At 38.9% G+C, this 16,455-nt stretch overlaps 2 protein-coding genes across 3 annotated transcripts; both read right to left on the bottom strand.

Annotated features, from left to right (window-relative positions):
* Nucleotides 1–86: 86 nt before the first annotated feature.
* LOC309690266 (NADH-ubiquinone oxidoreductase 75 kDa subunit, mitochondrial-like) lies at nt 87–9,057 on the bottom strand. 2 transcript variants are annotated; one of them, XM_082507244.1, is made up of 19 exons: nt 8,927–9,057; nt 8,641–8,756; nt 7,520–7,623; nt 6,052–6,159; nt 5,826–5,902; nt 5,601–5,682; nt 5,336–5,466; nt 5,065–5,250; nt 4,813–4,947; nt 4,603–4,717; nt 4,349–4,494; nt 4,142–4,270; nt 3,921–4,050; nt 3,674–3,834; nt 3,416–3,570; nt 2,242–2,417; nt 2,021–2,155; nt 1,797–1,869; nt 87–538 (listed from the first exon to the last, which is right to left on the bottom strand). In XM_082507244.1, the coding sequence occupies exons 1-19, from the start codon at nt 9,040–9,042 to the stop codon at nt 447–449; spliced, it is 2,367 nt and encodes a 788-aa protein (XP_082363370.1). In that variant the 5' UTR covers nt 9,043–9,057; the 3' UTR covers nt 87–446. The 2 variants fall into 2 exon arrangements, with proteins under 2 accessions (XP_082363370.1, XP_082363371.1); XM_082507245.1 differs by adding an exon at nt 7,978–8,057 and having other exon boundaries at nt 95–538; nt 8,641–8,958.
* Nucleotides 9,058–9,334: 277 nt separating this feature from the next.
* On the bottom strand, nt 9,335–12,639 carry cmklr2 (chemerin chemokine-like receptor 2). Its single transcript, XM_082507246.1, has 3 exons — nt 12,263–12,639; nt 11,373–11,473; nt 9,335–11,286 (listed from the first exon to the last, which is right to left on the bottom strand). The coding sequence occupies exon 3, from the start codon at nt 11,240–11,242 to the stop codon at nt 10,166–10,168; it is 1,077 nt and encodes a 358-aa protein (XP_082363372.1). The 5' UTR covers nt 11,243–11,286; nt 11,373–11,473; nt 12,263–12,639; the 3' UTR covers nt 9,335–10,165.
* Between the last annotated feature and the right edge of the window lie 3,816 nt (nt 12,640–16,455).

The raw sequence follows: 16,455 nt of genomic DNA, 5'->3' as shown, positions 1-16,455 counted from the left end.
TTAAACAAAATGGCACAATCTTGAATGGAGGGTTAGACTTGCTAAAGGTGATTGGTTTATTAATATATATCACATTTACAAAGAGCTACACTTTTTAAATACTATTTATTTTAAATATGTCTAGGAAAATATATTGTCAGTTTTACAGAAAGACAAACAAAGATTTTTTAATCTTTGGTCACACCTACAAAAATGTGAGCACTGATGAAGGGAAAAAAAACAAACTGTGAGGTGTGCATCTTTGAATACTTGGCAGATCTAAGATGACATTTTCACTCAGCCTACATCACTTAAGACACATTTCTGCAGGTATGTTTGCTCACATTATGAAACTTACTCTATAGTAGAATATCCAAGTCAAAACAAGTGCAAATACATTTCTAGGAAAGTGCAAATAAAGGAGTTGTGCGTATCGTCTAGGAACTGGATGGCTATCCATTTGTGCTTTAGCATATGGCTGGTTCATCCACAGCTTGTGCCCCCTCTGTGACGGCTTTCACACACTTCGCCATGGTTTGGGAGGCTCTGCTTATTGGATCTGTGGGTAAAGATTGAATTCTTAAATGTACCCTCAAATTACCGGCCAAAATTTATATCTATCACACACACACACACACACACACAGAGACCATTGAGATTAGACCATGTATAATGGTAAAAAGACCATTACTACATAATGTAGTGAATTATAACTTACAATTTTAATGCTAAAATATCAAAAATATTTAAACAAAAGTGTCAAATTAGAATCTAAAATTAAAACCTGCTGTAAATTACAAATTTGTAATCACAGCAGATTATTTTTGTATAAACTTGGCTATAAGCAGACAGCTTGTAATGGTAACTATACATTACAGAAAGTACATTTATAATTTTTTTCAAACAATAAAATCACTGCGCACACACACACAGAGTTACTAGCAGCTCCTCATTACTACTGATTTATTTATTTGGTTAAATTGGCTATTGTTATTTATTTATTTACTTTAGATGTTCTATCTGCAATTAAAAGTAATGTAAATTGCTGATTTTAATTCCTCCTTATGCCTTTTGCAAATTAACAACAGCCCGATTGCAATGCTCTGAAAAAAATCAAAATTGTCAGCAGGGTTCCGTTTCCTCTAACCATATACGTAATAATAATAATAATGATAATAATAAAATGAGTATTTATTTCAATCTAGGATAATGTCACTAATTCAAAACTATAAAAAAAGGGACATTTCAAGGATATTCCTGTATCAACATGAATAACTTAATAAAACCAAATCACTATATTCAATATACATCATTGATTTTGAATGTATGTTACATGAAAACACAACCATAATTTTTTTTTTAATCTGTTTACATTTCCTAGGCTATACATTCAGTAGTTTTGCCATCTTTAACTGCAGATTAAAATCCTCTCTATATTAGCACAGCAACAAATACAGTAGCTTTTCGCTCAACTTTATATTTTCCATTTATCTGGGATTAATAACACTGTTATGAGGAAATGTTTGGCTTTATCTAATATCTATTTGTATTTATCAAATTCTTGTAACTTCACTGATCACTTCAGCAGGAACACAGTGCCTAAGTGTCCCTCCTTATGCTTTGAAAGACAGGCATTAGTATTACTACATTATTTTCTCTCTATGAAAAGAAAACAAACATTGTTCTAATTAACTGATGTACTTGATACACTTAGAGCACTTTGGAATGAAAACAAGATTAGACCTGCATTAGCCAGAGGGAAAAAAAAGAAAAGAAAAAAAGACATGCACTGCTCAACTGGATTACTCGTGACCCACCTGTCATATAAAAGTCCTTCACAGTAAGCTGTGGAGGAACTAAAGGTTCAGTAAGGAGAGTCTGGTTCACTGCCTGCAATAGATAAGCCAGATATCATGCAGAACAGTGTGACATAAACAGAGATAAATTAACTGTACAAACCAACATTTAAATCCAGCTTTACATTTCCTCCCCCTCTATGATCACCTAAAAATAGAAATGCTAGAAGAAGATAACAGCTGACCTTAGATAGCTCATTAGCCTGCTTAAAATAGTTGGCCTCCTCTACGTCATCATATCGCACGAGATTTGGGGAAACCTCTGCCAGCCTATCACGCACTTCATCCAGAGTGTCATACGGCAGAGTCACTCCAGCAAGCTTAAAAGCGTATGAAAACAACACAGAGCATTTAGTCACATTTTATTTCCCTGAGCCTCGCATGTTTATGCTGTGCTCTGGTTCACCTCAGATAAGACTCTGATGATCTTCCAGTCCTCTCTGGCTGCGCCTGGAGGAGTCACTGCCACCTTGGTCTGCTGGGCACGACCTTCAGTGTTCACATACGTGCCACATTTCTCAGTGTATGCAGCTCCGGGAAGGATGATATCAGCCATTGGTGCACTGACATCGCCATGGTGACCTGGGCATTACGAAACAGAAAACTGGAATTAAGTAAAAACAAACTTATTGTTCCTCAACATGTATTCTTCAAGTCCCTAAGGGAATGGTTACCACTATTTTTCCAAACGTGCCCTCATTTGATTGTGCAAGTCTTGAACTGCTTCTAGTTAAACAGACTTTCTTGTCATTTTTAACGTGGAATTGAGCAACAGTTCTCCAGGCCTTCTGATTCAAGCCTCACCAGAAATGGTCTCTGTGGAAGGCTGACTGTCATTTTTAAGGGAGGGAAACTGGAAGAAGAGGCAAAGGTATGTCAAATTACAGCCGACAGCCAAAAAAAGAGGTTTGAATTATCCTTCAAGAAGCCTGGAGAACGATTCCTGAACTATACCTGAAGAAATTACAAGAAAGCTTGCCTAAGAGAGTTCAGGCTGTGTGGAAGAATAAAGTTGGTCATATTGTTTCCCTTAAATACTGCATATCCATGCATTTTTGCACCCAATTCCCATTTTTCTAGCAACATATGAAAAATATGAGGGGTAGATAAAGAGTGAAGGATGTTGTAGAGATACCATTTGGGCACTTAAGCCATTTAAATGTCTTTAAATAATTTAGTTTTCTGTCACACCTGTAAATAAAGAAAAACTTTTTCTTTATTCATACATCCACCTATTTTCTTAACCCTTATCCAATCCAGAGTTGTGGTGGGGCTGGCGCTTATCCCAGCTGCCATGGTGCGAGAGGCAAGGTGCACCCTGGAGAGTTTGCCAGTCTATCACAAGACTAACACAGAAAAACCCACAACCATTTACGCTTACATTGACAGCAAGGGCAAACTTTAAATCACAGAGTAACCTGATATGCATGCCTTTGAACTGTGGGAACATGGCAGATTATGTCGTGAGAAAAACACCTACACAGTGAGAAAAGGTCATGGGTTCAATTTTTGCTTTTCTGTGCCGGTGTTTGCATGACTCCACAGTGACCCGGAATTTTAAGGTTTTGCAAAAAGCTGACCTTGATAAATTATCAAGCTATTCTTAGGGAGATCTTGGCGAGTGATGGAGCCAGCATCAGCTCCAAGTAGGAACAGAACTTTGGGTGGGTTCTTCCTGATAGCATCCACTCCTGGCTTGTACCCCAGATCAAGTGCAGCTACTTGACTGGCAATCCTGATAAGATGAGGACAAAGGTTACACTCACTACAGTAAAAATTCCTTTTCAACATGGTATTGTTATTAAAAACTTTACTAATAATTTTTACAAGCATTTGACCTGTGAAGCACATTGAGAACCTTCCAGGTTTCCTCCACTCCACTGCTGACGCGAGCATTGTGAGCAATGGTTGACACAGCAGCCATTATCGCAGCCCCATCCTCTCTCTGCAGGCAACCGCTGCCAACTACAACAGCAGGATGCTTTGCTTTGGCCATGACCTGCAACAGAGAATAAAACACACAAAATTAGTGAGAGACATTCAAGTTGATTGATGACATTCAAAGAAAAGAAAGGTCAGTGTTACCTGGAAGAATGGGTGAGTTCCTGAAGCAATTTCTTCAAGGATCTTGGCTGATTCACCAAGATGCTCATATGTGTAACTAAGGTCCACCTCCTTTCCCACCAGAGCCACATGTAACTCATTGTGCAGCCAGCTATAGCAGAGACACCAATGTTTACACAGAAGAACAGACTTATGTTGTCAGATTTACAGTTTCCATTGTTAAACAGCCATGATTTACTTACCCCTTTCTGACCCGTGCATTAAACAATGGAGCCTCATACCGTGGGTTAGTTCCAACTAAAAGTAGCAGGTCAGCTTCTTCAATCCCGGCAATTCCAGTGTTCAGAAGATAGTTTGAACGCAGGTCAGATCTAGAAAAGTCAGTTAGTAAAAGAGTTGGACGTGTGTGCATCAATGGCTTCAATTTTCATTTCTGGTATTCTTTTTACCCTGCTCCAGCCATGGGGAACGTCTCCTCAGTGCACAGGTTGTCACTATTCAAATGGTTCAGCAAGTCTTTCAGGGAAATGAGAGCCTCCGCATCGACCAAACCTCCAGCAATGGCAGCAATGTCCTTTCCTTCAACTCCTTGCAACTGTCAAACAAAAACGGTTGGTATTCAGGTATTCTGAATCAGTGTTTTAAATTGCTATCCAATGTTTTGATGAGCTTAGTTACTGTAATTCAATTAAGAATTTCGTACTGCTCCAGCAACTCGAGTCAGCGCGTCTTCCCAGGATGTGGGAACCAACTGCCCAGACTCATTTTTCACCATTGGCTGAGTAAGCCTCTGTCTCTTAAGCCCATCATAAGCAAACCTGCCAAGTTCGAGCAAAAAGCAGTTCAGCAATAATGTAAACACCAAGCACAAGTCTATGTCTATGATGCAAAGTTTGGGTGATGTGAAATGAACCTGGTTTTGTCTGAGATCCATTCCTCGTTAATATCTTCATGAAGGCGAGGCAGAATCCTCATCACCTCGCCGCCGCGAGTGCTCACCACGATGTTACTACCCACAGCATCAAGTACGTCAATCGATTCAGTCTTCCTGCAAAAAAACCAAAAACAACCAACAACAACAAAAAAAAGAGAGAATACATAAGTCTCAAAATAATTAGTTGAAACCCTAAATAGCTACACAAGATGTAGAGCATAATCTAAAAACCTGGTCTCCCATGGGCGGGCAGTGAAAGCATACGGTTTAGAGGTCAGGGCTCCCACTGGGCATATATCAATAATATTCCCAGATAATTCCGACATGAACATCTTTTCCACGTAAGTCCCAATCTGCAGATCGTTGCCTCTGCCAGTGGTGCCCAGCTCTTCCACGCCTGCAATCTCACTGGCAAAGCTAAAAGAGGAAAAGAATATATGCATTTTAATATTTCACATGAACACGGCAACTCGACTTGTTTAAATATTAAAGCATGACTCACCGCACACAACGAGTGCACTGAATACAGCGAGTCATAATAGTTTTGATGAGGGGGCCAATGTTTTTATCTTCCACGGCTCTTTTGCCCTCTGTGAAGCGGCTTCTGTCGCTGCCAAACTGCATGGACTGATCCTTTACACGAGATTTCACTCAGTTTTAGTAATTAATCAATAATTTCTAAATTCAAAACCCCATAATATCTGTTTTACACATAATAAAGACTATAATGAGCAGATCTAGAGTGGTGGTGATCATCTATAATTTACCTGTAGGTCACATTCACCTCCTTGATCACAAATAGGACAATCTAATGGGTGGTTAGCCAGTAGGAACTCCATCACCCCCTCTCTGTGAAATTTTTAATAAAAGATTACTTTCATGTGGGAGAATCCCAACAAACCAAGTTAAAGAACAACAAATAAAAGTGACCAAATTTCACCGTAAACTTTACAAAACAGATAAGTGACGTTTAATTAACAGGTTGAAGGTACCTGGCCCTCCGTGTCTTGTCAGAATTGGTTAAAATGTTCCAGCCTTTTATGACAGGCATAGCACAAGCTGCCACCGGCTAGATAATAAATGAAAAAAGATGACATGATAATTAAAGTAGGCATACTTTTATCTCTGCAAGACTGGGCAGAGAAACAAAACACAAAGAGACATTTGTGGCTTTCTAGAGTTGAAACGTAGCACACAGGAATCATAAAAAAAAAGTACCTTAGGAACTTTTTCTATCTCCACAAGACACATGCGGCAGTTTCCAGCAACTGACAAGCGCTCGTGGTAGCAGAAGCGGGGAATCTGCATGCCTGCCTTCTCACATGCCTGTGACAGAAAACAACTGCAGGGTTATACTGAATACTCGTACAGTGCTGTGAAAAAGTATCTGCCACTTTCCTGATTTTTTTGCATATTTGTCACACTTGTATGTTTCAAATTTTAATATTAGACAAAGATGACCCGAGTAAAAAGAAAATGTATTCTCCAGTTGATCATTTCATTTATCAAGGGGCAAAAGCTCTCTATCGGTTACGTCACCTTTCGCAGCAAGCATTTGTAATAACTAGCAATGAGTCTCTCACATCACTGTGGAGGAATTTTGGCCCACTCTTCTTAGCGGAATTGTTTTTATTCAGCCACGTTGGAGGGAAACCATGCCAAAGCATTTCTATCAGATTTAAAGCAAGACTTTTGACTTGGCCACTTCAAAAACTTCATTTTGTTCTGTTTTTCAGCCACACAACAGTGGATTGAAGGTTTGTCCTGTTGTATAACCCAAGTGTGCATGAACCTCAGAGTACAATGTGATGACTGGACATTCTCCTCAAGATGTTCTGGTAGAGAGCAGAATTCATGCTTCCATCAATGACAGCAAGTCGTCCAGATTGTGAAACAGCAAAGCAGCCCCAAACCAGGACACTACCACTACCATGTCTAAATGCCAGTGTGATGTTCTTTTTTTTAAAAAGTGCTATTATTTTTACAGCAGATGTAATAGGATGCATGATCTTGGGGATCATCAAGATATTTTTTTGGCAAACGTAATATGAGGGAAAGGCTTTGTAACACTTTCCAGACTGATTGATGTCAGTAATTGTTAGTCAGATATCTATTCATATTAATGTACAGAATTCACCTGCTTGCTGCTACTACTGCACATTCACCCAGTGTATATACTAATATATATATATATATATATATATATATAAAATGTTCTTCCTCTACACCCCCCCCAATTTTTGCACATGTCGAGGAGCGTGTCAGGCTACATTTCACTGTGTGTTATACTTGTATAACTATGCATGTGACAAATAATAAAGAACCTAGAACCTAATTTTGTTTCTCAGCTGTTTATTGAGATGTAGTATGATGTGTTGCATTTTGAGATCCTTAAGCCTGCTGTACTTTGTCTATTTAAGTGATTCTTTGACTAAACAAGTCTTACAGTCATCAGGCCTGGGTGTGGCTAAAGAAACTGAGCTCAGTTTTCCAAAACATGTGGTTAATTACAGTTAATTTATGAATTAACAGCTTGATAAATGTGAGTGACAATTAAACACTGCATTTTCTATTTACTCAGGTTACCTTTGTCTATTAAAAATTGTTGGACAATATGAAACATGTAAGTGTGAAAAATATGCAATACGTTTTCACGGCATTGCATATCTTAAAGTTTAGCCATTACCTGCAACACAGTTGTTCCTGGCTCCACCATAACAGGCTTCCCATCCACAAACACCTCCAGGAGGTTACTGGCTGCTGCTGCTGTTGCAGTGGATGCAGGGCGAACTTCGGGCACACACAGAACATTTTACTGCACAATATTCCCATATAATACATTATTCCCAATTCCCATAATATACACATTGCATCATTTAATATATGTATCATTTCGTGCTACAACAAATTCATTATGACAGTCTTTGGTTAAACTGTGCCAACAACAGCCCGGCACCAAATGTGGTACCTGGGAGCTCTATAATCCAGCCTATAATCCATTAATGGCGAAAGTAACAAGGGTGGCAAGCATTAAAACATTTAGTTCTTTGAGATGACTGACAAATAGTTTAACTATGAAGCGATACAAATACAATGATGTCCTTAAACCTCATAAAAAATAAAAGAATTAAAAAAAAATGTTACCATTGTGAGTCACAGCCGTGCCTCCTTTGCTAATAGCTGCTGGAAAGAGACTGCGGGTCGCAACAGGCAAACGCAACATGCTGGAGGAGAGGCAGAATCACGACATCAGGTGTAAGGTGTACTGTTAGCTCCACTGAAAGGCTTCACAGGTTACCGCAACGCTTTTAGATGTGTAATGCGGATGTCTGACCTATAAACCGCTGCTAAATTAGCACTCATGCAGCTTCCAAAACAAAAACAGAAGTAAGCTAGCTAGCTGGTGCGTCACATTTGAAAACAACACGAATAGAGACTAAATTACAACGCTTAATATTCTGGAAGCCCAGAAAATGTTGGAAATGTTTCGAAATGCGGCACTAATTACAGTTAACGTTGCGCTGGCTAAATGTCTCCCAGGCTAACAATAATAACGGTGTTAGCTCGTGAAACTTAGCCTCGTATTATTAGACAGTGATGCCGCGCGAGGCGTTATTTTAACATTTTTGTGACGTTAAATTAAATTAATGTGCAGCTGATTGTTGCATTCAATCAGACGTCACGCGGTCCGCTACAAACACGTAAACGTAACAACCGCAAACTAAAGCCCTGCAAGCTAATAATGTCACTGTATTCAATGCTAATGAATCATTTTTTAAAAATTGTTTGTTGTGACCGGTTACTTACCTTGTCTATGTCTGTCCTCAGGAGACCGCCTGCGCCGCAGATTGCGCACCGTCCATTCTGCTGCGTCACGGATTAAGTAATCCTGTAATCCAAACAGCAGGGCCACTAAACAGTGTCTGAGATAATAGTATAAAAATTCAACAACAGTACGAAGTGATGTAAACCTCTCCTTAGCAGATATCCATCTTATCTACAGCTGTTTGTCTCTGATGTGGCTCAGTGACAATAACAGTCTTTTTTCCCTCCCTAACCAACCCCTAAAGTCTAGTCTCAGTATTATACATACACCTGGATAAGCACATTTATGTAGAGAAAAGAAAGTATCTGTGGGGTCAAAGGTCGTCTGCAATTGAAGTGAAATCGATTGGAAAAGATTGAAAGAATTGTTAGCTTCCTGTCCATATATTCCCACAGATATAAAACAGCATCCTTCCAGTCAGGGTGGTGACAGTGATGTAATACTTACAAATCAGGGTTCACCCTAAATGGAAAAAAAAAGAAAGAAGAAAAAACAGGAATGGCTGAATTTGTAAGCAGACCCTCGGGGAAATGAATAGTGAATGCATGTCTGGACCTTTGTTGATGGCGTGCAAACTATGTAGGACTGCAGGAAATCTTGTCTGAGTCTACATAAAACATCAAATTCTTCTCTTAGTTCTTATCAAATCACATAAAATAAGACACTAAAGCACAGTCAGGTTCAGAAGAACAGATTTATTAAGATATATATCTTTAAAATATATTAGAATAAACATGTTCATACAGTTTTTAACCAGCATAAACATCCGTAAGATACATTAATACATTATTCTAGCAGCTCATATGGCAATATAAAACCAAAAATAATGCTATGTTGCAAAGGAGACTACAGTCAAAAAGGACTATTTTTGTCATCCATAAGAACCAAAGCAGTACTTACAAGATGGCTTGATTGAAAAGTTTGAAATACAGACAAAGTGGCTAAATGTCACATAAATATGTGTAGTCATAGTTGCAAGGTCTAATATTTCATGATTTATGTTGTAAAATATTAATAGCAGTCATCCATCACCGTTTTCCACTGGCCAAGGAGGCATGTTGAAATTACTTGATTATTGTAAGGAGCAGTCCAACCATCAAGCAGACGTTTTACCAGTCGGTAACTCGTGCATGACCATTAAAATCTTCAAGCAGGGACTTCCTGGTGTGTTTGTTTTGCAATTTATTTGAATGATTAGAAACTAAAATAATTGCAGATAGATTTTCTGTTGATCAGCTTAATGGTTTTGATTTCATCTAGCCAGTTTCTCTGCAGATAACTAGGTTTATGCAAAGTAGATGGAAAGATATTGAATCTGTGTTTATGTTCCATTTTCCATTATCCATGAAGAGTAATTGTCAGTTGAAGTTGGCGTGACTCTGCCCAAATAAAACATAGGAAAAATCTTAACAACTCTAATAACCCTCTACATTTATGCTAAAGTAATACTTAACCACTTCTTCTTTTTTTAAATGGAGAGCTTCACAAGTCTGGGGATAGTAACAATCAGATTGTTGATGATGCCACGTGCTCACCGTGAACACCATTCTCATAAACTCCTGCCACAGATTCGATCTCAGTGACAGAGATCGACTGGCTGAACTCTCTAAGTGAATTCTTGGTTATGTCCAGACAGGCTTGCTTGATGATATTGCGCACTTTTTTAGTCAGGAACATGTACAGCAGGGGATTTACACAACTGTTAAAAAAGCCCAAGCTCGTGGCGAGAGGAAAGCCAGTTTTCAGTAAATTGTGTAAGTAAGGTGAGGAATGTATGGTTAACTCCATCAGGCTGAAAGTATGAAAAGGTGTCCAGCACAAAAAGAAGGCGAGGATTACTGCAGTGACTGTTTTGGAGAAGCTAGACAACTGAACCGAACTCCCAGATTGTTTCATTTTCACTATCAGAAGTATACCCGTCACGCTTATAGCAGTCAGCGGTAAAAGAAAGCCCACAGTGGTGCGGATAATCACTATCGTGATGTGTCTCATGGCTGCTATATGAGGGTCGTGTGTGTGGAAGTTGTTGAAGCACACCACCTTGTCGCCCAAGGTCATCGTGTCACGAAAGATTAGAGCGGGACTGCTCAAGATGGCGGCTAGCCCCCAAATACAACCACATGCGAACCAAGCTCGGTTTACGGTGCGATACTTCTGACACCAGTTAAGATGGACGACAGAAATGTATCTATCTATACTGAGCACTGTGAGAAACAGCACACTGGCATACATGTTCATCACAGACACAAAGGAGTTAATCTTACACATAGCCACACCGAACTCCCAGTGGAAGTCCCGCATAATGTAATCAATGAAGAACGGCAGGAAGAGCACAAATACAAAATCGGCTATGGCAAGATTGAGCAACCACACGCTGTTGACTCTCTTTTTGCATTTAAATGCCATCACCCAAATAACAGCTCCATTGCCGATCACACCAAGCATGAAAGAGATTATGTAGATAACTACAGAGAAAATGTGCATAGGTTCTGTCTGACTGTGCTCAACCCTAATATCGTCAATGTCACCATAATCTAGGTCGTAACTGTACGTGTAGTTATAGTCATCAGTGGAATCATTCATGGCTGCAGGGATGGCACGGCTGGAACTTTGTCTGCTGAATATATCTGTGAGGGAAAAAAAATCATAATGGGATGAATTCCTGTAAGTTGACCTGCAAGCAAAGCATTCAGCTTTCAACACATGTTCTCACCTCAAATTCTTTGTGACTTTGCCAGGAAGTTATCATAGAAGAACCAGATATCTGCCTTGTCTCTCCTTTCCGGTCAATTAGTTCCTATGTTGAAGTTAGATCTGGGTGTGTCATGAGAAAGCATGGAACATTATGTCAACATCATTTAAATCAACAACTGGACAGTGAGACGCTTCACCCGTCAGGCAGAAAGAATCCTTTGTAACTCACTGTAAACAAAATGCAACAATACTGTTTGACATACACTGTTTCGGGAACAATTCATGATTCCATGTTTCAACTTTATCAGGGACATGCACATATAAGCTACTTAGCATTATCACCAAGGTCAGAATAAGGCAGCAAATTAACCCTGAATCAGTAAGCACAGGCAAATACTCATATTTTTTCTTTTTTGGGACTAGAAAAAATATGAGTATTCGATGTAGCCCTTTAGTAAATTTATTGAAAGTATTAGAGTAACTGATTTAAAAAGAAATATATTTAAAAAAAAAAATAAGACCGTGATTATATGGGCAAAGTGCTGTGCGTAAAATCAGTTGCATTAAGAAGAAGAAAAGTACAACCCTTCATAATTAGAAGACCAAACAATGCTAAACTAATTTCAGTTAAGAATACAGTAGAATAATGAGCGGTCAGTATGAATTAAGATTAAGTAAAGTACTGAAAGCAGATTGCAAAACAGCTCCAACCTGCTTCATCTCAATACCGATCCCAGTAAACCGTTACGACTTATGAGCTGGACAAAATAACCAGCCTGCAAATACGAAGCGTCAGTCTCTAACAAAATTAGTGCCACATACACACTATTGGCACACTGGAAAGAAAAGAAACATAGACTTGGTTTTTGTTTTGTTTTTTCCTTTAGAATTTAAAGGTGGATCGCTTACCAAAGAGCGCAGCCCTCCGCGTTTGGGTCTAAACACCAGCTCCTCCCGGGTGATAATGTCACAGCTCCCGCTGTCTTAGCCTTTTAGCTCCGTTATGCTGGGCCTTGTTCTGAACTTCCCACTAGTCTGCATCAACTCTTTCCATCCAGACTAAACGCGGAGCAGAGTGTTAGGGGGTTACACAGTGGGTGCGCCTGTTTGACGCGTGAAAGAGGGAAGAAAAGTTATTGGTCAGTGCTCTGAAAGTTGAATGCGGCCATTCAGCAAAACTGGGGCTGTTCTTCCTAACTGCAGAGCGAACCAGGAACGCAAGCTTCCCCCCATCAGGGGATAGACGGAAAAGTTACGAATGTTGCAAATTTTATTTTATCATTGATTGATTTTTTCTCTCTCGCAAACACACCGTGGAAGCTTGCATAGAAAAGGGTTCCGGGCTGTCGGCAGCTTCTTCCTTCTGCTTTTAATTTGCAGACTTGTCGGGGTTTTTTTTAAATTCCAGTTAAGGGGAAAAACAGGGAGACAGAAAGCTAGAAAAAATGTGCAAGGCCAGAATTTTCTTTTTATAAAATCAAGCTTGATTTGCAAAAGCCAGATTTTGAGCCCTACACTATGAAGTGTGTCACTGTAGATCCATGAAAATCTACACCTACATGCAATCATAAATCTGTGCAGCTGTAATGCCTTTCATTAGCTGCTTCCCGGTACACACCCACATGTACATATACACAGTGTGGACAGCACAAGCTGACATAACTCAGCTGCTCCTCGTTTTAGTTTGTTTCCTGATGAAAGCTTCTCCGGCAACACAACAAACATTCAGTTCAACATTCAGTTGTTCAAAGTATGCAACACATGCTCTGTAAAGTGAGCATTCTCATAGCCAAGTTGAAATTCAGGCAAAGCACAAGTTTAAAAGTTAAGGTACACTCAGAAAAATTCAGCAATTAAAAAAAAACTTGAACTAATTGAATTACATGTACAGTTTCCATGTAAATTTGTTTCAGAAGTACAATGTAAAATGTTACTTTTAATGGAATCTGGTCAAATTAAACGTACTTGATTGGTATACATTCAGTTAACAGCAAACAATAAACAATAAAAATGATTAATAGTGGCGTAATTTGTCCTCATAGGGTTTTAATGGAGTTATTACGTAGTTAGACCAGTTAAATGTAACATATAATGTTTTATTTTTCTGTGTAATACATTAAAGAACCTTAACCCATCATATTTTCCACACTAAGATGAAATGCATTTATGTGTGATGGATGGCTAACTACACACATTCTCTGTTCAATCATCACAACTTTACTTTATGCTTCAAACTTGCTTTACTTGCTCTGGGGAATGGAAGTGGAAGTAAATATGTGCTGCAACAATGTCTGATGTAATTACAGAGGGGGAAACAGGCTGTTTACATACATAAATACAGCCGGCATGTGTGTCTAAATCGAAAATTATAGAGAAAAATAGACACATTTCTGTGTTACAGTCTGTAATCAGTGGTGCCACAATATTCTCTGTGGGTTGAGATGTTGAAACACATTGCACTTATGGCTACGCTCCAATTAGTAAGGTCATCACATTTCTCTATCAGCCGTCCAGCACAAAACATGCTGTCACATCACAATCTGAAACCTCTTTACGAGTCAAATCGTCAAATAACTCTTTCTATCCTATCATTAATAAGATTTAACTGGCAGGGAGTTCATACTACCACTACTGCTTGCTCATCACCGTTTGTTTCATCAGATAATCACACAGTTTCATATTAATCTTAAGCTCAAAGTGAACATGTCGCTTCACTGTGGACTATGCAGTCCTGAGGGGGGAGCTGTCACATCCTACAACAGCTCTGTTTCCACCAAATTATGGAGGCTAACAATCAAACCTTACCGTTACATCATCCAGTGATATTCATACATGGGCACTGTCACACACTCATGTCGTTTCACACAGACTTTTATGGAAACTTATAAGAGCTGTCGTCATTACTGACGCACACTTCTGTTCAGTTTCATGTTTCAATTCCTTATTTTCCAAGAAATTCTTGAAAATGCTGATCATTTACATCACTCATGCTGAAATTTACAAGCACTCATGCTTGTTTTTGTCAGATCGGTGGCCAAAATAGGCTTACCAAAAATTACTGTACAAATTTTTTAAACATAGGATGGATGAAAAACATTTAGCAGCAGCTCACCTGAACAAAACTCCTGTTTTTTGTTTACATTTAGAATGTTTTCAGAGGTATATGTTACATACTTCACATCAATAAAATGTCAGTATGAAAAATAAGTATGTAGATTTGTCCTGCTTTTATAGCTGGGATCCATAACCGGACATCCTAAAATAGAAGCTTGCCTGTTATACTGTATGGTCCTTTTTTGTATGGTGTACATAATAAAATTAGTGATGCTCTGATCCATTAGTGCTCTTCAAGAGCAAGACCTTGTTTTTCTTTTCTTTCTTTTTTTTTTACAATGGCTCACTATCATAGTGAACTGAGACACATGCGCATGTCCTCTGTCTATTAGGACATGAACAGGGCATATACAGCCACGTGAAAAAGAAAGTTTTCACAGGACTCTCTGCAGTCCCGTGAAAAACTAAGTACACCTCAGTATCTTGTAGAACCACTTTTAGCAGCAATGACTTGATATAATTGTTTTCTGTATGTGTTTATCGGTCTGGCATATTGTTGTGGAGGAATTTTGCCTCACTCTTCTTTGCAGCACTTAAGCTCCTTGAGGTTTGTGGGCTTTTGTTTATGCAAAATTATCTTAAGATACCACCACAGCGTTTCAGTGGGGTTGATGTCTGCACCTTGACTGGGCCACTTTGGCACTTTGAATCTTGTCTTTTTCAGCCATTCTGTTGTAGATTTGCTGCTGTACATGGGATCAATGTCCTGCTGATTGACCCAGTTTCAGCCAAACTTTAGCTGTCAGACTGATGGCCTCCACTTGTCAGTCCAAAGGTAATCACAGGTCTTCCAGAAGTCTTGTGGTTTGTTTAGATGCAACGTTGGTAACCTAAGCTGACATGTTGTTTTTAGAGAGAAGATGCTTTCTACCTGTCATGCGAACTGAGGACTGTAGGATCTGAGATGTGAGCACTGCATGGTCTGACCTTGGGAAAAAATTTGACACGTGACACCTTTGCGCACAACTGGATGCTCCGAACCAGCAAACTGTTACAGTTTTAGTAGAAGTGCTTACACTTTCTGATGATCTTTTAATGTGGTTTATTTGATCACCAGCACCTGGCTGCTGCGTTATGTCTGAATTTCAATGGGGTCAGTAAGGGTGTACTTCATATTTTCTGAAAAGAGTCATGTGAAAACGTTCTTTTTCACATGATGTTTTCAAAAAGCTACAGAAAGCACCTGCAGTGAATGAGGCTGTAGCAGTGAAGTGAATATGCAAATTTTTTCTAGTAGTTTATTAAAAATGGGAATACTTTGCATCAGCACTGGGGCAGAACTAGAAAAGTTCTGGGTGAAGGGGGGTGGGTGTTCAAAGGCAGTTGCCCTCCCTTACCCGGCTGTAGATCCACCCCTGCATAAGCATGTAAGTTTCATGTTGTTTTATAGTGCTTGAGTAGATTTCAGGTGGAAATATTACATTAATTTTTGCCTCAAATGCATTTACAAACCATTTACTGTTTTGTAACATCTTATATTACAGTCCCTGGTTAGTTAATTGTTACCCTAGTTATACACTAATTAGGATTAATAAAGTGTTAATTACATAAAAATTATTACGCATGGGTTTATAGAGTGTTAAAGTATAACATACAAACAACTAAATTACACCTATATTGTCCACATTAAACATTTACTGAGATTCATTTGTTTCTTTTTTTAAAAATTAGACAAATTCAAGTGTGTCCTATTAATGAGGCTTTGTTCTTATTATATGTCTGCCCTCACAAAAACAAAGATACCAGATTAGGCAGTTAAAACATATCATCAGCTTAAAATGTTATGCAGTATTTCACTCATATGAGCGTAATAACTAATTAAGTACAACTATGGCTGCATACAGTAATTTTATGTCGAATGGGTGGATAAATTTGCTCTAGCCCTTGGGCGAAAATGTGCTTTTAGACCCCAGTTATGAATGAGCACACACTATGGGGGGGGGGGGGGGGGGGGGGGGGGGGGGCAGCTTTATTATGCACCACAGAGT

This window comes from Aulonocara stuartgranti, assembly GCF_965226115.1.
Source record: "Aulonocara stuartgranti genome assembly, chromosome: 16".
NCBI lineage: Eukaryota > Metazoa > Chordata > Actinopteri > Cichliformes > Cichlidae > Aulonocara > Aulonocara stuartgranti.
Note: the sequence above shows the minus strand (reverse complement) of the source record. Positions and strands in the feature narration are given on the sequence as shown.

What these genes read in the sequence shown, in the direction of transcription:
- LOC309690266 (XM_082507244.1), bottom strand. Translation starts at nt 9,042, where the DNA reads ATGGACAGGAAGCTAACAATTCTTTCAATCTTTTCCAATCGATTTCAC. An exon ending in CAGGAACAACTGTGTTGCAG is followed by an intron (nt 6,160 to 7,519) that starts GTAATGGCTAAA and finishes TTTCTGTCACAG; the next exon opens with GCATGTGAGAAGGCAGGCAT. An exon ending in GTTCTCAATGTGCTTCACAG is followed by an intron (nt 3,571 to 3,673) that starts GTCAAATGCTTG and finishes TCATCTTATCAG; the next exon opens with GATTGCCAGTCAAGTAGCTG.
- cmklr2 (XM_082507246.1), bottom strand. Translation starts at nt 11,242, where the DNA reads ATGAATGATTCCACTGATGACTATAACTACACGTACAGTTACGACCTA.